The sequence below is a fragment of the Aquila chrysaetos genome, chromosome 16, assembly GCF_900496995.4.
Source record: "Aquila chrysaetos chrysaetos chromosome 16, bAquChr1.4, whole genome shotgun sequence".
In the NCBI taxonomy this organism is placed as follows: domain Eukaryota; kingdom Metazoa; phylum Chordata; class Aves; order Accipitriformes; family Accipitridae; genus Aquila; species Aquila chrysaetos.
The window spans coordinates 25,417,522-25,435,205 of NC_044019.1; the positions used below are offsets into that span (position 1 = coordinate 25,417,522).

At 46.2% G+C, this 17,684-nt stretch overlaps 1 protein-coding gene across 4 annotated transcripts in view; it reads right to left on the reverse strand.

The window, feature by feature from the left end:
- NELL1 (neural EGFL like 1) overlaps positions 1–13,904 on the reverse strand; it is a 300,863-nt gene extending 286,959 nt beyond the window's left edge. The window contains exons 1-2 of one of the 4 annotated variants that reach the window (XM_030039088.2): positions 13,739–13,904; positions 9,278–9,406 (exon numbers count right to left, since the gene is read on the reverse strand). In XM_030039088.2, coding sequence (XP_029894948.1) covers positions 9,278–9,406; positions 13,739–13,787 — 178 coding nt within the window. In that variant the 5' untranslated portion in view covers positions 13,788–13,904. The remainder of the gene's footprint in view (positions 1–9,277; positions 9,407–13,738) is intronic. The other 3 variants (XM_030039085.2, XM_030039086.2, XM_030039089.2) reach the window with 3 other exon arrangements.
- Positions 13,905–17,684: the final 3,780 nt, after the last annotated feature.

Sequence of the window (17,684 nt, forward strand, 5' to 3'; positions counted from 1 at the left end):
GAGTGGAAACAGCCAACATTGGATAGGTATATATGAGTATTTTAAAAACTAATTCTGGAAACTGACAAAGTTAACAGTAGTTTATGTATCTTCAAAGCCTCGAAGCATTGTTCAATAATTATGTCCCAAGTGATCGTTAATTTCCTCCACTGAAGATGATTCATCTCACTCATCCCCTCCTAGCTCATTGTATTCCAACTCCAGATCATTTCTCTCTTCTGAAAATGGTCAGTTTTGCAAAGGAAAAAAAAAAAACCACTTAACCTAACGATTTCATTGCCAAAAAAAAAAAAATCTACCTTGTGTATACAAAACACATTAAAACATCAGCTATATTTAAAAAACAAATATAAATGAGAAGTTAGACAGATGTTAGGGTTAAAGTCTCAGAGGCAAACCTTGCTCAACCCTCCGGGGATGCGCATTCCAACACCAGTTCTTAATTACAGGATCACACCCCAGCTTTCCAGAGGGCCCCTGTCTCAGTCAGTGCACAAAGTAAAGAACAAAGAGCAAAAAATATTTATTGAACAAACAAGGATCCAAAGTTTTGCTTGATTTTTATTGTTCAAGGCTCCCCTTGAACAGTAAATCTACCGTATTCAAATCCTTCTCTGAAGACAGAACAGACCATGACCAAGTTAATTATTCCAGCACAGTATCCGAGACCTCTACAAATATTAATGAATTCTTTTCACACCACTGCTGTTACAGGAAAGGGCATTAGTACCTCAGCTTTACAGGTGAACAACCAAAGCACAGCACAATTAAGGTTCTAATAAAAAAAACTAATAAAAACCCCCCACATTATCCAAGTTGTATCCTGCAAAAACATTTGTTAAAAATTACCACGCATCACAGGTACTTTACAGCACTACCCAACCTGAACTTTCAGTGCTTTTCCCTATTACGCTGCCCTGACGCAAACCTACCGTAAGCAAACCTTTACCCGCTCCTCCCCACCTAGTCTAAGACTGCAGCCCTCGCGTTCCCCGTTGAGGCCCTCGCTCCTTGCCCCTCTCTCCGGGCTCCTTCTCCCAACGGCTGTCCGTGGCTCCCCTTACCGTGCTCTTCATCCCTGCGCCTCGCTCCCTTCCCCTCGAGTCTGAGTCCGTGTGGTGTCCTCGTCCCAGCTTCTCCGCCCGGCCGTCACCCGCTCCCTTCTCGGCCTCCAGCTCCTCACCCCAGCTGTTTCGCCTCTCTCCCCTCCACCTGAGGCCCCGTTTCTTTGCCCTGCCTGTCACAGCTCATCTCACCCGACTGCTGCTCACCACCCACTGCCCAGCACCAGCCTGCATCCTCTCAGGGGAGCCCGTTCACCCCAACTGTATTATTGTCACTTTACATACCCAGTCCTTGCCCTTAAATTTCCGGCCTTATTTCCCTCTCCTTTCCAGCTTTCAGAGAGGTCTGGGAAGGAAAGGGGGAAAGCAGGAGAAGCACCAGAAATCCCAAAAAGAGATCAAGACCTTGCTCTCCGTCCTGCTGATGGACACAAGCACGGAAACCTTCCCCGTCAGAGAAGTCACGCTTCCCTCCACCCTCTTGGGTGCAGCCAGCCCAGCTGTCGATATCTTATTTTAACTTTTATTTTAGCAGTGCTTTCAAAAGCAGCTTTGACAAAGGGCTGAAAGCAGTGAGGGAACTCTAGGATGGCGGGCAGCTGCCACAGCTCCTAAGGGCCAGGCTGGAGCTCGTAAAAGCAGGGGGACCATCCCAAGGGATGAGTGCGGAGGACGGGTGAGGATCCCGCTCTCCCGAGGGCTGGGCTGGGCCCTATTTCTCACCGCCCCATAAACCTCCATCGCAGGGGAAGACACGTGCTGGGCTGGTCCCCACCATCTCCGTGCAGCCGCAGGTCGTGAGCCACCGCTACGAGCGAGCAGAGGTGTCCGCCGCTGCCTTCAGAGCCAGCCAGCCCTGAAAGCGGATCAGCTTTGAGTAACGCGTCAATCCTGCCGTCCTCCGGTGAGAGGAGGATCTCAGAAGGGAGAGCTCAGCGGGAAGAGAAGGGAAACAGGTCAAAATTTAGCACCGAGGAAGCAGCAATGCCTGAAATGTCACCACATGATCGGGGCGAAAGGCTGACCCACACCTCGGAGGTAGGTGCTATTTTTGTTTACACATACACAGGCTTTTTATTTGACAGCATATTTATTTATACTGGGACCTCTCCCTCCTGAGGTCCCAGGAACCCGGGAGAGGCGCCCCACAGGCAAACATGGGGTAAAACCCTAAATTCACCCTGCCCCTGTGGAAACCAGCACGGGCCTTCATGACAGGGCACGTAACCGGGGGAAAAAAAACCCTCGCTCTTCCCTTTTAAAAAAAAGAAAGTTCACAAGTTCAAGGAGCTTGCAGAGTTTCCATGAAGATATACCTGGAGCGTGCGGTGAGGCGCAGGGCGTCTCTGTGAGGAGAGGCGGGGACTGCCCCGGGCCGGACACGGCCGGTTCCAGCTGGTTCCAACCGCCGGAACACCTCAGGGCACAGCCCAGCCCCTCGTCCCGGCTGGTGGCACCTCAGGGAAAGCGTATTTTAAAAGGGCAAAAAACTCAGCCGGCTAGAGGGAAGCGGCAAGTGGCTGCGCAGGCACTCGGCTGTGAGCCCAGGCGGGCGGCCGGCAATCCCTGGTTTTAAAAAAAAAAAAAAAAAAAAAAAAATTCCTTTCCAACAGCACAAGGGTCACCGTCTGCTTTGCCGACTGTGCCTAAGCGCGCGGAGGAGCGGGACACCGGCAGCCCGGGGAGGTGTACCCAGCGGCTCTGCATCACCGCTGCCCCAAAACCTCCCAGCACGCCAGCAAGACAGGATCTTCAGATATCAGCGGGCATGGAAAAGGCACTGGAGCTACTCTCTTTTAAAACAGCTGAAGGCAGCACAAAGATTTCGACCCACCCGTGTCGTGCTGTCCTCATTTTTCTGCTACCGTAAGATTTCTGCTCCGTAAAAACGATACTGCTTATATTTACTATTTGCTATAAACATACCAGGAGAGATCACACAGAGAGCGACGACTCTCATTGCGTTATCTCATGTAAAGAGGGACCGACACCCTGAACTCCAAAATTAAAGTTTATCTCTCCTACTCACTGCAGACCTCCCTGCTGTCCACCCCAGGAAGGGTAATTGCAAGTTTCATCTCGGAGCCATCATCTGCTGCCCCTCATTCAGTCCCTGGCTCTTCTCTGGGCTCTGCAGCTCGCACACCTTGCACCTTACGCTGGCGTAACTGAGCTTTAACACTTGAAGTGGATTAAAACCTTAGCCGTAGCACACAGGTCACTGAGACTCGGGTGAGAAGATGTTCACACACGGATGAACGACGGCAGCAGCCTACTCACCTGGCCTTTGAATTTATTGAGCGCACCTCAGTGCTGAGCTCCTGCCCCACACACGTAGCCAGGGCATAACGAGCGTATCCTGAAGACCGTCCTAGCAGCAGCAGAGCTAAAGTTCCCGATATAAAGGGTACGTGCCCACTCCTGACCGCAAGATCAACTTCTGCACTTTTCCTTATCCACCAATCTCAAAGCGTAGCAAAGCTGGCTAGCGATCAAAGCCCTTCAACTTTGGCACCGCAAAAGCTGACTTTTAGGACTCAAACTCCTCGAGTGGGATCTGGAAACACCTCTACTCTCTAAGTGAGGAGTTACCAAGTCAAGGAGGAAGGTGTTGAAAAAAAATCAGGACCCGTAACACGCTGAGAGGAAACACCGACAGGGAGGGTTGTACGGCATCTGGAAGCTCAAGTGAGTCTGCTGGGAGGCACCTCTACCCGCCTTGGGACGGCAGCTTTGCTCTCTCTTTTGACCTGAAGCAGGACAGCCCTTTTGTTTCAGGAATCAACAGGATTCACTCCTTTCTCACAAAACCATTGCCTTTCTCTGTGCTTTAAGATACTTGTTAGTCTTTCACCTTTCCTGTCGGAGCCACAACTGTACAGAAGACAACTCGGCAGTCACTATCACAAAGTGGGAAGAAGGAGCACGACTGAACTCTGTGCTGCAGGAGGTGCGGGCCAGGTGTTTCTCTTCTAAACCCAGCAGTGGTTTAATAAAAGTAAAGAAGCGGTCAGGGAAGAAAGGACTATATATAGCGAGACTTTTAACAGTATGTGGTGGTTTATTTTACTGAGTGCTATACATAGTATACATAGTAAAAAGACCATTACTAATTTAAAGACTAAGTTGAAAAATACTGCCAGATTTCCAGGAAAGGAAACAGCAAAGCCTTAATAAACTTCTTGGGGGAACTGCTTTATATGTAAAGGTTTTAAGCCTCTGTTAGCTCAAAGGAGGTGTTGAGAGAAGAAGAATTAAAAAGAAATGGGCATAGCTGACAGGTTGTAAAAGGAATAAAATTTTAATTCCCCAACGAGAACTGAGCACAGAACAGAAGTCAGACTGGTTAAAGTAATCACATCATGTAACAGCTAGGCTAAAAATTGGGCTCGGTCTATCTAGAAACAGGACGACCAGTTAAGCGCCTCCTGTTACCTTATTTATAACGAGAGCCTTTCTCTGCCACTGAACTCAAGATCCTGCTGAGGTTTCCACCTACAGGGTCAAAACAAGACCTGCCTCCCTGCCATCTGAAACATAGAAGAGGACTGCGCCCCATGAAGTGAGCCATGGCTCAGTGTTTCTTCAAGTGCTAAAATTTATACTACAATCCTGTTCGAGAAATTTCAGTATCATTCTGTCACGTTTGTAAGATACTATTTACAGATGTCTTTCGCTCAACGTTTGCAAGATGTTATTGTAATGCATTAGGTGGACGATTAATATTTTCAATACATCTCTTTCAGGTAGATTTCCCACCCACCCCCAGAACTTTTTCCTCGAATTCTTTGGACTCCTGGTTGGAGGCGAGGAGATGTGGGGTCAGACACCAGGATCTTGGGTGCCCCGTTCCCCAAGAGCACTCTAGTCAAGCATCTCCACTCTCCCTCCTTAGTCCCTTTGTGCTAGAACAACCCATCTGGACACAGAGACTTTTTTCCACTCTCTTGTTCATATAAATAAAAGACAACTAATTAAGACACCATAATGTTAGGGATCTTAAGAGTCAGACTGTTTGCAGAATTGCAATTACGAGTTATGTATCTACATTTCATCTAATTCACGCTGTCAGCACTTACACTGCTTTTTGGATTCCCTCATCCCCATTTCACAGAGAATGGAACTGAAACACACAAATAATGGAACTGATCAATCAAAAATCCAGCTGAAATACTCTAATAATCAAAGTCCATGCCCAACAGGACCACTCAGATGACTACACTTAATTACAGGTTTCTGTGCTTTTCTGCATTAAGAAGAGATTTGCTTGCCCAAAGGCAACCCACATCTCTCAATCGCCACTTTGGTTCTATCACGCTGTCACACAATTTGCAACAGAGCTGAATTTGTTTCTCTGCCTGTAAAGCTGCTTCACACGGAAATCGGAGTTTCAGCTGTTACTACCAATATTATTACAAAATCAGAATACTCCACTGACTTCACTGAGCTTGTCTTGGACTGAAATCGCTAACTCTCCAGGGAAAAGAGTCTTTCTACACTTTGGCTAGGATAAAATCAAATCATGGCATCACTCCCCAGAAACTTTGTAACAAACACTATGTCACTTACTCTAAGAGAGCTAACACCACTGATCAAAAAGCTAATTAAAAATAATAGTTTCTCTTTCTTTTGTGCACAACTTCCCATCACCCCCCCTCCTTCATTTCTTCTTTTTGCCTCTAAATGCAATGGAAAAAATGCTCAAACTTACAAAGCTTTCCGTTTCAAAGAGTTTCATTCACAGAAAAAGAATCTTGCTTAGGAGAACATATCCATATTTTCACTACAGCTCTACACAGAACTGTCTGGGTTGGGGAAAAATTACCATTTCTCTACCTCAAAGATGTAGACTTCCAGTGACACACAAAGGAACACTCTCACTTTGAACAGCTCTAGCAAAGCCATTTTAGGAAATACGTCTTACAAGACAGAAAATGATCCACGGGGAACCTTTGTGTAAGCCCAGAGCCCTGTTACCCTGCTGTAAGGACACCGCCAAAGGCGGCAGGCAAAACTGTCCCTATGAAAAACGCACGCCAGAGAACACGCTCACAAACTCTTCTCACTTCCTAAACTAGGAAATCCCCAGCAGTGAAAGCCTACGAGTGAAGACGTCTTCTAACGTGGCTCCGTGTTCAGCAATCAGCCTGCCAGGTGAAGCAGCTCCTCCCCTGCCCAGAACCCCAGAGACAACACTGGAGCAGCACGGCACAGCATGCATTAACTATTCACATATGGTAAGAACTAATCAAAGCAAAGCTTTGCTGAAAGGACCGCATCTTGGCGACTGGAATAGCTAGTCCAAGAGGATACAGTAATTTTGAAACCAAGTACTAACTTCCAGTCTTTTCTCTCCTCTGGGAGCGTCACGTTGGCTGGGGGTTTTTGTGAATCTCTGTGGGAAAACTTAGACATAGCAGCTGCCCACACATTGCCCTGCATTCTATATCGGTTTTACTGTATGGCGAGATAAAAATCAAAATTAAGTATCTCCTGGTTCCAGCCAAAGGACCTGGCACACAGCCAAACGGTAGTTGTAAAGACACCTCTGTTAGTAAAAGCGAATTCGTACAGCTGCCGACATACTGCTGACATTTAGCAAATAACAGATACGAACGAGAAGGGAAGCAGCCAACGGGGCGGCCTCGGACCTCCGTCCCGTCTGACAGCAGCAGCAAAAGACCCCTCGCAGACAGACCTCTCTCAGGATGGAGTAAAAGACGAAAGGTCTTCAAGTCTTCTCCCAGCCCAAGGGCTCACAAGCCTAACTGAAGAGAGTAATTTTCCCAAGCCATCTTCCAAGAAGTTTTATACTAGAGGCGATATCCAAGCACAGAGCTATTTCTGTGTGTGTTAGCAAGAACAATTCCCATTGTGGAAATTAAAAAAAGCTTTATTTACCTAACTACAGACTTCAAATTCTTTATTCGCTTTGTACAGTGAATTTTTGTTCATTGCTTCCCATGAACATCTATCCTCCAATTTATCTGCTCATGTGAATTTTACAAGCTCTACCTTTTTTACACTAGTCCTCTCTAAGTTGGTAAACTACAGGTGGGGTCCTCCAAGGCAAAAAGAACTGAATATCCATAACATCCTCACCATTAGCCTTTCAAAGCTACTTTCAGTATCAATGGTTTCAATAGCTGTCCTGAAAAACACATCTCAGTCTTCTTCCCTGCAGCTCTGACCACCAGTCTGTGAAAACTCACCATGACAGTTTGTCAGTGTGCTTGCGATTAGCTGCATGGAATAGCAATTGGAAATACTAAAATATTTTAAGTCAGTTAGGCCACTGCAGTCCTTAGAGAATGACTGTGCTTTAATGTGGTTTGTCCATAATACACAAACCCGGAGTCACGATACCAGAAGAAAACAATTGACATCTTTAAAGTAATGTCCTGGTTTCAGCTGGGATGGAGTTAATTTTCTTCCTAGTAGCTGCCACAGTGGTTTTGGATTTAGTGTGAGAATGATGTTGGTAACACACCGCTGTTTTAGTTGTTGCTAAGTAGCGCTTAACATAAGTCAAGGATTTTTCAGTTTCCCATGCTCTGGCAGCAAGCAGGTGTACAAGAAGCTGGGAGGGAGCACGGCCAGGACAGCTGACCCGAACTAGCCAAAGGGATATTCCATACCACAGGACGTCATGCCCAGTATATGAACTGGGGGCAGTTGGCCAGGAGGGGCGGATCGCTGCTGGGGCATCGATCAGCACGTGGTCAGCAATTGCGTTGTGCATCGCTTGTCTTTTCTTGGGTCTAATTTCTCTCTTTCTTTTATATTCCTTTTCATTACAATTATTGTTATTATATTGTATAATTATTATTTTCTTTTCGTTATTAAACTGTTCTTATGTCATCCTACAAGTTTTACTTTTTTTTCCTGCTGATTCTCCTCCCCATCCCACTAGGAGTGGGGAGGAGTGAGCGAGCGGCTGCGTGGTGCTTAGTTGCTGGCTGGGGTTAAACCGTGACAATGAATAAATTAATGCTCTTCTTCTGGACATTAATCTGGGAATCTGTGAAAATTACGCTACTCGTATCACACAAGATTGGAGATATGACTAACAAAGTCTGAGAAGGTCTCCAGAAGTCTCTCTGCTCTGGCTCCTAAACTGGCCTTGGCCAGGTAAAGGATGAACTAAGATTATAGACCCGCTTCTTGTATTACTTACAATAAAGTCAGTTAGCCCTGCAGATCCAGAACTAAAGCTAAATGAGATCATAATCGTTTGCCTCTAAAAACAGCTACAGAGGGCAGATATCCAAAAGTGAGACTCTAACATGCACACTTCAACACAGAGTAAAGCGCAGCAAAGAAAAAACAAACATAGGAAGTCTTAAAATAAAAACGTTCCCAACCGTGCTTCAATGTGCATGTTAATCTCAACTGATATAAATGTCTTTCTGGCCTAATAAACACGTTGTAGCAACTCAGTGCTTCCACACCATGGGACGTTGTCTCTTAATCTGGACCTTACTTAAGTCCGTGGTAAAACTTGTTAATTCATCCACAATTTCACTCGCCACAAATACTTATTAATTCACCCAGAATTTCACTCGCTACAAATAAAAAAAAAAAAAAAAAAAAAACCAACAAACCACCACCACCACCATTAGAAAACACTTCACAAGCATTATCTTAGAATATTGAATGAAAAAAAAGCACAAAGTGACTTATCCTGCACCTGGTACTCAGCTTGGACAGTTAAATATAATACTGTTTAGTTTTCTCACTTTAACAGTTTCCACAAAGTTGATGAGAGACTTGCTACATGTTAGTAATCAGTGTCAACACATTAAATGCTTTCTCATAGTTACAGAGCTTCAGCTGTATGTGTCTCTGCATGTACAATCACAGAAAGAAAGTACACAAGAGTACAACCGAGTCCGTGTCTTGGAACCGCTCTGACACATTTAGTTAGAAATAAATATTGGGGAATATTGAAAACCTACCCAAAAATACTTCCCTAAAGATCTCTAACCTCAACTACCTGACAGCACAGTTAAAAAAAAAAAAAAAAAAAAAAAAAAGGAAAAAAAAAGCCATCTGTATTTCAGGAAAGTAACAAGGACTATTTCCAAAAAATAAAAATAAAAGAAAGCAACAGTTAAGTAAGACCACGATTAGAGGGAATGAGGCATCAAAAAAGCTCTTATGAGCTCATACAGACAGAAGTGAGATAAGAGAATTGAGGATGTTTGTCTTACCTTGGAACAAAAATGCTTTGCTGGCATTGTGTAGTCCCGACACTTGTGTTACCCCAAGGGTTGTATTCACAAGATCCAGTTCTGTGATGATATCAATTTGTAAGTCAGGATCCATTCCAAATCCTACAGCTGTTGGGGGCAGGGGGGAGAGAGACAGAGACAGTGAGATCAATTTTTATTTCAAATCAGGTAATGAAAAGAATGGAGAAGAATATCTAGTGCAGGCATTTCTAGTACTTTCACACTCACACACGCGCTGTGTACAGTAATTACTTATAAGACAGTAACTCTGCGGCAGGAAAGAGAAGATATTCTTTTCCGATTCTTTCAATTAAACTATTTCCGCAGATTTTACTACACACAAGTTAAAACGTTCTAAAACTGATATATTAATCCAGTCGCTTCATAAGGCTAAAGCAATAAGCAAACAAAAGCATAACCACCTATACAAAAAGATGAAAGAGATTTGCAGCATTCGTCTTTTGGCCACACTATTTCCAGGGAGACGTGAGGACTGAAGATTCCTCTCACATTTCATACCTAGCTGCGACTAACCTATCGGGCCCCACAGCTTAGAGTCTAAACGTTTTCCCAACTGGACAAAATGACCCTGGAGGAGATACGGTAGAGGGCAAAGAACACCATCGTGTAACGCAAGAGCCCTGGCTGACTCCCAAAACTGTTTGGTGCTGCTTCGGAAGCGCACCTCCGTATTTCAGCACAGCCGGTGCCTGTGAAGCATGCCAAAGCCTACCTACAAACAGCAGACATTCATTCACCTAAACCAGCAGTAGCACCTTCTGGTCTGCAGGAGCACCTACTGGAGAAGCACAAATCTAAACCGAAACTTTAGAAATGGCTTATGCCCAGGAAAAGACTTGGCATTCCTTGAACTGGTAGGGACCTGATGGGATTGACAGAAAAGACACGCACTCAAGCAGTTTGAAGTTGCTGTGTTCAAAGGTTCAGGACAACTTGATGGTTATGGCACACCAAGTTCCTTAAACATACCTCCTTTTTCGAGGGATGGGAAGAGGCCAGCCTGACCGCGGTGTCTCTCTCAACACAGCAGTAAGTGTGGCATGAGATCTGTGCCAGAGACATGGGTCAAATATCTCGTGTGGGATCCAAGCACCTTCCTAACGAAATTTTTCCACTGGCTTCGCTAGTAACGGGAACAGGCTCCAAGAATGAAATCCTGACACAGCTGAAGTCAATGGTGAAAGTCCCATTGACTTCCGTGGAGCAAGGACGTTACCTGTAAAGCACATCCAGATTGATTTCCACCAAGTGGACTTCATGTTCAGGTCTAAATTGATTCATTTGTTATTCCAGGACTGTGCTTCTGGATCAGTTAAGCAGCAAATATTCTAGTTTGAGTCTTTGAAAGGCTCTAAGAAATTACTGAGGTATACAGACCGAACAAGAAGTTATGTGTTCTACTCGTAAATCACCTGTACCACAGCACTTTCTCCTTTCCTTTACTCGAGGATTAAAACTTGTTGGAATAACGTGCTGTGCTAATGCAGAGGATTCTGCTGCTGCACAAGAGGCAGAGTAGTAAAAAATACTGAAAAGGCAGAAGCTTTAGGAGGTCTTTCGTAACCTTACTCTACAAGGAAAATTAAGACCTAGAGGCATCTGGCAGAACCGAAGCTCCAAGAGTGCCGACATATCCGAGTGAGTACATACACAGTGCTTTCATAAGGATGTGGGAATAAGCACCTTTTTGTAGAAAATTAAAATTAGAGAATATGAACCCAGATAAAACTTCTCCAAAGGTAAGTACTTCCCAGATAATCAGCAACATCATCAGGCTTTTAGTACTAGTTCACCCCTCCCCAGACGCTCAGGCACTGAACGGCCACAACTGACACCGTGCACGCTGACGGACCAAGAACACCTTCCGTTTCTGGAACAAACACCAGCATCAAAACCACAGCCAGCCAGCTCTTCTGGTCCCAAACCAGTCGCACACAGTCAAGATGCTGCTGAAGAAATGTACCCATCCTGCTCTAGCCAATATTTGCCAGCAGCTGCTTTCCTTCAGTGTACCTGCCTCTGATCAACAGGAGAGAACTTATTGACCTATCGATTCCCAACCTACAGCAACTCTTCCAGCGCAAGGGCTGCAACCTACAAACTCCAGACTCAAACACCTATATAAATACAGGGCGCAGCCTTTCTGGGGGAAAAAAAAAAAAAAAAAAAAAAAACAAAACCATAAAAGCAAAGATTGTTTTAGAAGAAAAACAGAAGGACTTATTACTTCTCCTAAGATTTTCACTCAGAAGAAAAGCAGCACACTGTCAATTGTGTGAACTTACCTATCAGGAAAGACAGCGCCTGCTGTCCCTGCCAAGGACAGAGTATGCTGTTCCTCATTTGAAAGGGGTTAAATCTATTCAGATCGGCAAAATCCTCCTAAAATGAAGGGAGGTCGAGTAGGGACTAAAACTTGCTCAACAGAAAGGACAAACTACGTCCAGCAAGACAAATCTTGACCCCATTAAAGTCAGTGAAAGCTCTGCCACAGACATCAACCGGGTGAGGACAGAAACCACATCTAGCAAGTATAGGCACTCCCATAAATCACAGTAGCTCCACTGCTCTATTAAAGCTGTTTATTCCAGCCTGAATACCCAAGGCTCAACAAGTATAGATCACTGTAGCTCCGCAGGCTTCAATTTATGCCAGTGAAGAATCTCGTGTGACAACTTCAGTGTGCCCCCTTCCAGCTTTTAAAATGCTTTCAGAAACAGAGACTATTTCTAATGTCACAGCAACTATTTAGCAAGAGCCTACGCTGCTTTAAATACCTAGTCGTTTTCCTGTGCTGGCTCTTCAAACTGCAGCAGGCGCTCAAAAGCCTAGTTAATAATTAATAAACAACAAATCAGCAGCTTCAGTATGATAACCAAGTCTCCTTTTCCCCTGTGGTCTCCCACAGTCTATCGGAAAGATACCACAGGCATATCAACCGCGCCTGCATCTAGTATTTTATGCCACCTCTCTTCAGCGGAACAAGAAGCTGGAAACACCGTTTCTTTCTGAAGTCAAAATTAACCATCAACCCGTCTGCTCTCACTGGAGAACCGTGCAAAGCTTGAGCCCGATTCTGACCGATACTGCTTTCAATTCCTATTTAAAGTAATTGGGCCATTCCCCTTAGATCAGTGGCTTACACAAGCAAAACTCCAAACGATTCAGTCAGGTGGGCGGGAGTAGAAATCACCTCGGGACTCGGTGGATTTGGCCCAACGTGAACTGAAGGCACTACAGTAGATTAGAGGATTAAGCCATATAATTATGAATGATGTCACCAGGAAATCCCTAAAAGAAATTAATTCTGCCTTACAGCTCCGACAGCTTGTATTCTCTGCTTGCGCCTTTATCACCTACACGCAAGCACCAGCAATCGTGCCACGCTCCATCTAGCTAACGTGCAGCCATGCAACGTATGCAGCGCATTTATAATTTCCTCGACGTGTGTAACGTGCTATTCGGGGATGGAAAAACTTTAAGCAAAAGCCCACTCAACACAACCGAGTCACTTCCACGTACCCGTGCGCAATCGTTCAAACGGTAAAGAGTAGGCTCTAGGAGAGGCATTTTGCTCTCTCCTCTCGCAGCTTCAGCAGCAATTGTTGCACACAAAGAACTTTCCGAGCAGCTTCGCGATTCCGAGTAGTGGAGTTTCGGGTCCTACCGACCCTTTCAAACGTCGGTGTGCGCTACCGGTGGTAAGACCGCTACAAAAGGGACAGGCGCTATTTTCTTCCAACTATTTTTATGTCACGCCTCTCGAGATCTGTAGATTTTGATGAGGTAATAACGACCCTCGGAATAATTACAATTTTAAAACACGGGTTCCTTCGAGCTTCTGATAATCGTGCTGGGTAATCTCCTTGAAAATAGCTACAAGCACCATCGAAAAACGTGTCGTCCCCCCCCCCCGGGGGGAGCTCCAAGCCCCGGAGAAAGAGCGGTACCCGGGGGCACGGGGCCAGAGAACAAAGCCTCCACAAGCAACGAGAAACGGTCGGAATACCGGAGCGGGCACAGCACCGGCAGCAATAACTCGCCTTCCCCCCAGCCCGCTACCGCGGGCAGCACCCCCGCCCCGCCCGGCCGGAGCCCCGGCGCTGCCAGCCCGCTCCGCCCGCACCCCGTTCGGCCGGTCCTTCGGCGTCCCACGCCGCTTGCGAAAAAACTTTCCCTCGCCTACCAGCCACGGCACCCGGGGTTAGGGAAACGAGCCGGGCTGAGCCCCGCGGAACCGCCCCGCGCCCCGAGGGACGCCCGGTCCCCTTCACCGCGGCGGCCACCGGCACAACCGGGGCCGCTTCCCCCGGCCCCGCCGCCTTCCCAAACTTTCCCCCCCCGCCCCGACCCTCGCTTCCCCGGGGCGGGGAGGGGGGAAGGCGACAAGGGCTGCCCCCGACCCCCGCGGCCCCTCACCTGCCCCGGCGGCGACCGCACACGCCCAGAGGAACGGGAGAAGACCCATCGGCTCGGAATCGGCGGCACCCGCCTCCCTCTCCACCCTTCCCTCCGCTCCCGGCAGCTACCGCGGAGCCGCCGCCGAGCCCTCAGCGGAACCGAACGCAGCCTCCGACGCGCGGAGCGGCTCCGACAAGCGGCGGCGGCGGCGGCTCCGCCCGCTGCCCAGGCGCGGCCCCCGACGCCCCCGCAGCGGGGGCTCCCCGCCCGCCCCCCGCCGTGACGCGTGGAGCCCCCCCTACCCCACTCCACCCCACTCCACCCCACCCCGTGGGCCTCGCCAGCGCCGCCGCCCGGTCACGGAGCGGAGCGCGGCACCCCTCCATCTCCTTCTCCTTCTCCTCCTCCTCCATCCTCCTCCCGGGTTTACGCGGAGCGTAACTCTCCCCGAGTAACGGGGCTTCTCCCCCAGAACGGTGAATTCCCCCGGCCGCGGGTGGGTGCGCGGTGCGGCCACGCGGCTCTCGGCGCCTCCTCGTCGCTCTCCGGCATAAAAATAGGAAGCGTCAACCCTTATTAACTATTTAGGCTTAGTAATAATTCATGCCCGGGATGAATAAACAAAAAGAAGTTCTGAGACGGAGTACGGAAGGCCGTAGCGTTCACTCGGGCTTCTTGCGTGTCCTTGCTCGACTCGCTTAACTGCTCTTTCGTGCCTCTAAAGTGTAAAAGAGAGGTAAAGTATTTAAAGATACTTGTGAGTCATCTGAGAAGCTGCTCTGATGGCGGTTTTAAAACCTGTCTTCAAATATTTCTTCCCTCCAGCCTTTAATGTGGCTGCATCCTTAGCAAGGAACAGACCGCCACACGCGTGGATTATATGCAATCACTCTCCCTGTAGAACACCTGATTTCAAGTCATGGTAGAACACCTGATTTAAATTTGAAGCAGAGATTACAGGCCCCAGATCACGTTCCCATCCCGCTGAACAGGAGCAGAGTGAGGTTTCCAGCTGATCTAGCTTTGCTACAGTTCCAATCAAGCCGTTTCAGCTGTAAAGTGGGAGGATCCTCCTCTCTGCTGCCTCCCCTCATCACATCGTGGTTTGGTTCTGCACCACGCAAATTCCAGCCATCTTAAATGTAAAATAATAAGCTGTACATTTGGATAAAGTAAGTGTGACACCAAAAAACTCATGCCCATCTCAGGGGGCAGTTGCATTCGCACACCTTTAGATTAGCAAGAGCAAAGAGTATAACTCGGTTGCCTAACTACTTAATTAGTAAGAACTCCGAAAACAGCTGTTCCTGGCTGCAAGCAAGGTAATGCACTCCAGGAAATCTCTGGGGTGGTCATTCCAAAAGCATCTCAGTAATTTATCTCCAGTGTACCAAAAGAGCTTTTACTCAAATACATCTTTGTATCTTCTTACTTTTGTTTAGGGTGCCATGCTGTTAGCACCGCTCTCACCCCTGGGGCATGGGGAGAAGTATACACATGGTATACAAGTATGTGTGTGTGTATACATGGAGCTATATCCATGGCAACAAGAAAAAGAGGCAATGGTACATCAGCAGGTGAAGACGCACCCTTCTATCCCATCGTGATAAAATCATTTTTCTGCATAGTATTTACTCTCTGATTTAAGAGGAGATTTCTTTCTGGGAAATAGGTCTTTACATCCAATTCATGTTAGCTTAGCTATGTTTGTGCTTATCTGGTAGTAAAAGCAGGGTCTATCTACACACAGAATTGAATGTAATTCAACTCATGTTTTCCATTTTCCACCTGGTGGAAGTCTTTTGTGGATATACAATTTAAACTGGTCATAGATAGATTCTTAAACAGACCGGTTATTAGCTTAACCTAAATCTGTATTAAATGCTACTTTAAAAAATTACTGTGGGTACATACAAAAATTTGCACCCGGTTATCGGCTTTAAAGCCCAGCTTCAAACGCATCTTGAACAACCTCACGGATAAAGAATGCTCCAGTCATTCTGACGTGTTCTTCCATTGATCAGAAACATCCAAAGAGCCCACAGGTACTGCAAAAAGTCACACGAGCGACTTGGTAGGAAACGCTCTCAACAGAGCTGGTCCCACAAACGTGAATCCTCCTATAGCCCAGCTCAGTGCCCAAATGATCGCACATTGGGAGAGCATTAGTAATCTTACAAGTGTTTTCAGCTGTTCATATTAGAAAAGGATAGGACAAATGGATGAACAAAAAAAACCTAAAAAATCACATTCTCCCAGTCAATACTGTTCTTACACCTCCTCTAATGGCAACAAATCATCCTCCTTTATCACCAAAAAATCCAATACTCTGATATGATCTTGTTGGAAGTATAAATAGCTGAAAGGCATGACATTGAGATAAGAATTAAAACTGTGTTCCTGAACATTCTTAGCAATTAAAAAAAAAAAAAAAATCTGATGGCACTTTTGCAAGACTAAAGCATTAGTCCTGGCAAGCTAGCTGGATTTCAGCTCAGATAGTATTCCTGCGAAAGATTGTTCTTGCACTCTTGATTGGACCTTGAATGCTTCTTGATTTTGACCTAAATTATGGCAATGTTGCTAACTGTGTGGTGTTAAACCGTTAGTCCTGCCAGCTGCAAAGCCTGTGGCATTTTGTAGTTCGATGAAGTATTTTTGACTAGGCCCAGTAGCTCTCAGAGCAGTTGTAAGGTTGTTTGCGTGCCTTGGATAAAAAGCAATTAAAAGTGTTAAGTATTACTTTAAGCGTAGCTGAATGTGTGGACTCGGTTGTCAGCTGAACTGTAAAAGCTGGAAAACAGCAGTGCTTCCACCTGGAGGAAAAAAAAAAAAAAAAACAAACCCGCCTCCTAGCTCATGGGATAGAAAAATCTCCTCAATTCACAGCTAAGGCTGGCATCCCTGGAAAGCCTGGCTCCGAAGGGATGCTCATAATCCATACGGGCAAAATTTACTTTGCAGCCAGTAGAGGGCAAGGATTAACAGCAGCACTTACACCCAAACACTAAGAAAAAAAATTGATGTAAAGGGAGGGGGAGGATACTGTATGCCATACCTGTCCTACCAACTGATACGTAGTCATAAAGGACTATATAATATCAGTCCAATAGGCTGAAAGTATCCGCGTTAAGGCTTATAATTACATAAATACCTAAAAAATGCACCAGAACGAGGCCTTACAAAGAAAAATCCTTTGCCTACTTCTGTACTCAGTCATGGAGCAATACCTACTGCTTTTTTTTTTCATTCCCAAATGCATGGTTAGCTCACGTTTGAAGACTGCAAAGTCTAAATTAAATTTTACAACTGATTAATCTATGAGGTTGGTATAAAATGCGCCCTTCGGTCTACACCCTGACCATAGGAATTTCGGTACCTGAAAGAGTAAAACTATTTCAAACTGAACACATCTGCTAGTGCTGCAATAGAAGATACCCATATCCTCTAGTCGTTTTAAGTAACGTACATCGGTTTAAAGCATGGCCCAGGTGAATCCATACAACCAAGCTAAAAGGACGTGGCTTTTTATATGTTCCCCCAAGTTTAAAGTTTTAAAGCAGCAGTGCCTAATGGTGACAGCAAAGGACTGTCTCTTACTCCAAAATCAATGTGTTGTGTCATCGACTCACATTGGTTGACCCTGGAGATTTGACAAATTCCACGTGCCTCGGTTTTTCCTCCTGAAAAGGGGACCAACGACACTTACCCATCTCTCAGGACTCTTACAGTGCTCGCTGGTAACTTCAGACTTCTCCAGGATGTAATCTGCCTTATACTTGCAAAAAATTACCGTAGTCCTCCATCACTGATTAGGTCGTGCCGTCTCCTTCATCTGCACATACACGTCGCAGAGAAATGCAAGATTACAGAAAAAACAAAGTACTTTTTGCGGGGGGAACTGATTACCAGAACTGCTGAAACAGTCCTGCCACGTAGCTATTGGGCTGTCTTCAGGAGCAGG